Source organism: Centropristis striata, chromosome 5, assembly GCF_030273125.1.
Source record: "Centropristis striata isolate RG_2023a ecotype Rhode Island chromosome 5, C.striata_1.0, whole genome shotgun sequence".
In the NCBI taxonomy this organism is placed as follows: domain Eukaryota; kingdom Metazoa; phylum Chordata; class Actinopteri; order Perciformes; family Serranidae; genus Centropristis; species Centropristis striata.
In genome coordinates this window covers 33,221,043-33,226,700 of record NC_081521.1, presented here as the reverse complement: position 1 = coordinate 33,226,700, position 5,658 = coordinate 33,221,043, and the positions used below count along the sequence as shown (strand labels likewise).

Sequence of the window (5,658 nt, the reverse complement as noted above, 5' to 3'; positions counted from 1 at the left end):
AAGTATTGTTATTGTTCATGCATTTATGTAAGCATAATTTTACTGTTGTCCAGGTAGGGCTCATTTTAACTTCTTAATATACTTTTATGTAGTTTAATTTCTAAATATGCATTTTAAATTTTTAAATCTTCAGTACAAGTACCTCAAAATTGTTCTCAAGTACAGTACTTGAATAAATGTACTTGGTTACATTCCACCACTGATTAGTTGAAACACTCAAAACAATATAATCTTTAAACATACCTGTGTAAAAAAATAGTATGGGGCACGTTCAGGTTACACAAAGACAAGTTCTCTCTCTCTCTCTCTTTCGCTCTCTTTCATTCCTACAAAGCACAATAACATCAAGATCGTTAAGTCATTATTGTCACATTATCCGATCATCACTTTTTGTTTTGTTTTATATGTTCGAAACTTCATGACAATACATTTAAACATTTTAGCGTATTTTCCAATAGTAAGGAATATGTTACAAACGGAGGGAGCTTCACAATGCAACATACCCATGTCAACATCCACAATGCTTTTGACAGGGAACACACGATCATAAACATGTGCAGCAGAGGAGGTGCACCGCTAATTAAAGCCCCAGCTGCAACAATTAAAACGGAACATATTAACACATTCTCATTAGCAGTATTGGAAGACGTTTTCAGATCCTTTACTGAAGTAAAAGGACTGATACCACAATGTGAAATTACTCTACTACAAGTAGAAGTCCTGCATTCAAAACGTATTGAAGTAAAAGTACAAAAGTATCAGCATCAAACTGTACTTAAAGTTTCAAAAGTAAAAGTACTTGTTATGCAAAATGGAGCCACTCAGATTGTTTTATTATTATAAATGTATTATTGGTTTATTATTATTATTATTATTATTATTATTGTTAATAATAATAATAATAATAATAATAATAATAATCCATTTATGTAAACTGCATTTACATTATATCAAGGTAAAAGTCTAATTACTATAAATTGGTGATTTATTGATAGGTAGAGTATTGTAGTACAGTACTGTACTTGAGTAAATGTACTTAGTTACATTCCACCACTGCTGATTAGAAATACTGACAACGCAACAAAAGTAACGTGACCATATTTAGGGCACTTGTCTAAATAAATCTACAGTCACTTAAGTGTGAAGGAGTTCACTTATAATTGCATTAAATTAAACATCAACATGAATTGGAAATATTAACTCAGCTGCACAAGCTCTTGATTTATGTTCCATGCCCAATAGAAAACAATAAAAACAAAGCAATCTTGGAGTCCCACTGTACCTTCGTGACTATTAAAGCCAGTCAGTGAGAAATGGAGGGCGACTATTTGAATCGATGAGGTTTGTGCCGTCGTAGGAGGACCTCATAAGCCTCATGGATCTTCATAAACGTGGCCTCAGCCTCCTTGCTGGGGTTATGGTCTGGATGCCATGTCTTCACCAGCTCCCTATAACTGCGAGTTATATCTTCTAGAGAGGCCTCTACTTCCAACGACAATACCTGCAACACAAATATATCCAGACACACAGTTTGAAGCTTGTGATAGTGCCAGAGAAATGACTTTACTTGCTGAATATGTTCAGACTGATGCAAAGGTATAACTATCTTAACCCTCTGAATGCCAAGTCTTTTCAGGGTGTTTTTTTTGCTCTTTTTACATTTACTCGCTGTGGCCTTGTATTTCACTGCAATATATTCACTTCTATGGAATCAGCACAATCATGGCTAGAAGTGAGAACAACTCAGAAATGTCTTTTGTGCAGAATCACACAGTTATAATGACATACATCATTTAAATAAAAAAAAAATGCAAGTTGAATTTCTAAATTATTTTCTAAAAATGGGAATAAAATGGAATTTATAGATACAACACAGTGCCCACAAGTATCATGAATGTTGGGTTAAAAACATGGGTCACATACTATATATATTGAACGATTTGCATTTTTACAGCTTCTGCTGTCCTCTCCTCTCTGCTCTGTGTAAAAAAGAATTTTCAATGAATATTTGTCACATGACCGTTTGTCTCAGCACAATCAATCATGGCTTCACAGTCTCGCTGAGGAGAAGAATTTAATGTTTTTAACAGTATCTAGTTATTCCTAATTGTTTATTTTCTGGCAATATTTTAAAAACATATGATCTGTTCAAGGACCGTCGCAAAGTTCAAAGTTCGACAGTAATGCCATTTCAATCCCACCAGGTCGTCACCTAAATAACCTTTTCAGACGTATGAGCTTGCTCACCTGCAGTGCCTCTTTTTCTTTCTCGGAGTACTCTTTGAGCAGTATTTCCAGCACCTTCCTCCAAGCCTCTTCATAGTACCCCCCTCCAGTGATAACACACAAGAGTCGATATGGCATTAAAAGAATGTACTCCAACACATTTCTGAGCCAAGGCAGGAACCAGAAGATATCCAACAGTGCTGCTACACAGTCGGACAGGTAGTACAGGGTGGCTGTGGTGTTATGGAAAATACAGTATCCCAGCGGAGCAGAGAAGGCCAGCCAGGCTAGACCGAGCCGGTAGAGCCGTGGAGCTGGATAAAAGACAGAAGTAAATGCAATTTTTTTTAATCCAAAGGAAGCAGTGTTATAGGTGTTAAAGGTGGTATTGTTGAAGATCCCATCCAATACTGGATGCAGATACCGATATTGGCAAGTGAAAAAATTCTGATATTGATATATCATATTATATTTCTTGAGGCCAGTTGTATTTTACCACAGTGACTCTTATGCTGAATTCATATGGTGTTAATTAGTTCACGAAAATAAATGCTAAAAAAGTTAAAGTAGGGACTGCCTGGTTGCTCACTGGTAGAGCTCATACCACTGAGGCTGAGTCCTTGTCGTGGTGGTCCCGGGTTTGAATCCGGTCCTGAATGACTTGCTGCATGTCTTCCCCCTCTGTCTCCCCACTCCATTCTCTCTGTCATGGTCATTATCAAAAGCAGGAGAATGTCCCCAGAAAAATCTTAAAGTAAAAGTAAATTTTTAAAAACTCACATATGCATATCAATTTTTGCTCACTTGTAATTCAGAAAAAGATATTAGGTTGTACCCGTGAAATGTTATCCATGTAGAGTAACAAAGATTAGTTAGAAAAAAGTTTGGTTTTTTAACATTGGCCCTGATAACAAGTCAGGTACAGCAATATTTCAGTGGTTTTAGGAAAAATAGGGTCACAGCAAGAAGTCTGGAAAAAAATCCCTGTGACACCACACGAGCATCAGCAAACAATCGCCCTGACTCTAAATAAAACGTCCATGTTGTTACACACCAAAGTTGGAAAACGACTTCCCAGCCTGGGAAATGGGACCCACTGAGGAGCATTTTCTTATGTTGAATGACACTATAAAATTGACATTGAGAGTAATGTCAGAGCACACTTTGCTGGGAAAACTGTGGTATGACACCAATTTGCATTATATACAGAAAATGTCTATATAAGTGTATATGAAAAACATGTACACCAATATATCACTGATATATATCTGATAGTCTAATGTTGTTGACCAATTTATCTGTCTGGCTCTATATTGTATTTGTGAGATCACGTCACCTAGTTTCTGTTTGCTCCCAGGTGTGCGTGGAGGTTTGGCCCTGCGGTTCTGTGCAGCGGTGACACTTGCAGCCAGGCTTATAGGAAGAGGTGATAAGGTGCTGCCGTAGAATATCGGGGAGGTGATGAGACAAGTAGTCAAAGTCTTTTGCAGATCAGAAGTCTGCTGACCGATACAAGACACCAGATGCACCCCTGCACCCACACTTAGAGGCAGAACAATCAGGTAGAAGAAACTGAGGGAGTTCAGTCCAATCAGAGCCACTGTGCCGAAGTAGATCCCAACACACACCTGTCCCACAAATCTCACAAGGCTCACAGGTGGAGGGGCCATGGAGGGAGGTGTTTCTCTCTCTTTCTCTACATTTTCATTGGCCTCAGCAACATACGAGGGAATGCGTATGAAGTCTCTGACCCAGCCGAACCCGAATCCTCCCAGTGTGAGCATCCATAACAGAGCATGGCTGTCTCGTCCTAAATATAAATGGTGCAGGCCCAAAGGCCCACCTGCTGCCCACAGGGCATATGTTACCATGACACTCTTTGCCATCCTTAGGCCCTCAGTGGATCAGTCCCTGTGCAGGTGGATAATAGTCATCCTTCATTAGCACCTGCAATGAAGTAACAGAAGAGTTTTATCTTGCATTATGCATTATGCTTTTGATTGGATTAAATTCTTTATTGTCATTTTACAAAAACATACAACTAAAATTCAGATGCACTCAAGGACGGGGCTCAAATATACAAATAAATAATAAAATTATACATTCTATATTCATTAACATTCTACATCAGAAGTGCCATTTATACCATACACTCATTGCAAAATGTATGCAGTTAAAATGGGATAAAAAGTGCCCCTTATCCGTATTATTGCACATAATAAATATAAGTTATTGCACATTAAAGTTGGGATGTATTTCAGGGTTTGCTTTCAATACAGACTTCATTATTCATTATGTTCCTGCCAATTTTACCTTTATCTATTTCATTACAAGTCAGTGTTTCAGTGTGTTCTCTCCATGATCTGTGTGCTGCTGGTATCTTGGCAGTGAGATTTTTAATCACTGCGATCCACTTCCCGGGTTAAATCATATATTATATAACAGGGATTTATCTTAGCTTATGATGGGTATTGTCATTTTAAGCCATTGCAGCATCCAAAACATAGCAGGCTGCAACTTCTCATGTGGATTTCAGAAAAAAACACACACCACATGTTGTATAATGAGGCAGAAACTGACATTGTAGGCATCAACCTTTCTCTACAGGCCAAACCACAGTTAATCCAAAGGCTATGTCACACTGTTTAATGTATTGACTTAAAAAAATCCTATTTGATTGTGTCTGATGAAAACTAAGTTACTTACTGAGAACATAATTTTAAATCCTTATCCCAATAAATCCTTTTCTGCCCTTTCCGTAGTTAAAGTTGCATGTTGTTGCACCAGTTGGACTTTGGATCATGACAATACAATTACACTGCGGCCTCATCTACATAGGCCCCTGGATTTAAAGTGGTAACGTGAGAGAAAAAAGGTCTTAGGGACATTGGTGAGAAATAGGACACTAATTTAAATGCTTTAATGCTATAAATTGTTCGGTAAACCTTTTAAAGAAGTGCACTGGAAACGCTGAACTTTACACAAATTGAGAACAATAAACCCAAAAATAAAGCCTTCTATTAAATTCCCAGGTGCAACAACTCTGTCAAAAATATGTTATGGTTCTTTATGTGTAGAACTATTACTTTACAAATAAAACTTTACTTAAAAGTATTGTGAGGTAAGTGTCCTTGTGCAGACAGAATGGCATGTGTCACTATTCTTACTGATAAATGATTAACATGTAAACAGCATTTAATTATCGTGGTTTGGAGCTCATTTTAACTGCTTTTGGATCATTTGATTAACTGCATAACTGTGCATCATATTTCATATGTCATATATCTTAACGTGCAAATTAACTATATTTCTCTTATAAATTTAGTGGGGTTAAGGACAAAGGATTACCTCACCTGACCTCTCCTCCACTATCTCCCTGCTGAACTGATTATCATACACCTTCACATATGGGTTTATATATTCTTGTTATAT

General features: G+C 37.3%; 1 protein-coding gene across 1 annotated transcript; it reads right to left on the bottom strand.

Annotated features, from left to right (window-relative positions):
* Nucleotides 1–153: 153 nt before the first annotated feature.
* Nucleotides 154–5,060, bottom strand: dnajc22 (DnaJ (Hsp40) homolog, subfamily C, member 22). Its single transcript, XM_059332728.1, has 4 exons — nucleotides 4,933–5,060; nucleotides 3,563–4,173; nucleotides 2,248–2,540; nucleotides 154–1,501 (listed from the first exon to the last, which is right to left on the bottom strand). The coding sequence occupies exons 2-4, from the start codon at nucleotides 4,110–4,112 to the stop codon at nucleotides 1,325–1,327; spliced, it is 1,020 nt and encodes a 339-aa protein (XP_059188711.1). The 5' UTR covers nucleotides 4,113–4,173; nucleotides 4,933–5,060; the 3' UTR covers nucleotides 154–1,324.
* Between the last annotated feature and the right edge of the window lie 598 nt (nucleotides 5,061–5,658).

Bases quoted from the DNA above. Each gene is read 5' to 3' on its own strand.
- dnajc22 (XM_059332728.1), bottom strand. From the start codon at position 4,112: ATGGCAAAGAGTGTCATGGTAACATATGCCCTGTGGGCAGCAGGTGGG. The intron at 2,541-3,562 runs GTGACGTGATCT...TCTTTTATCCAG, and splicing joins TGGGAGCAAACAGAAACTAG to CTCCACGGCTCTACCGGCTC. The intron at 1,502-2,247 runs GTGAGCAAGCTC...TTTGTGTTGCAG, and splicing joins AAGAAAAAGAGGCACTGCAG to GTATTGTCGTTGGAAGTAGA.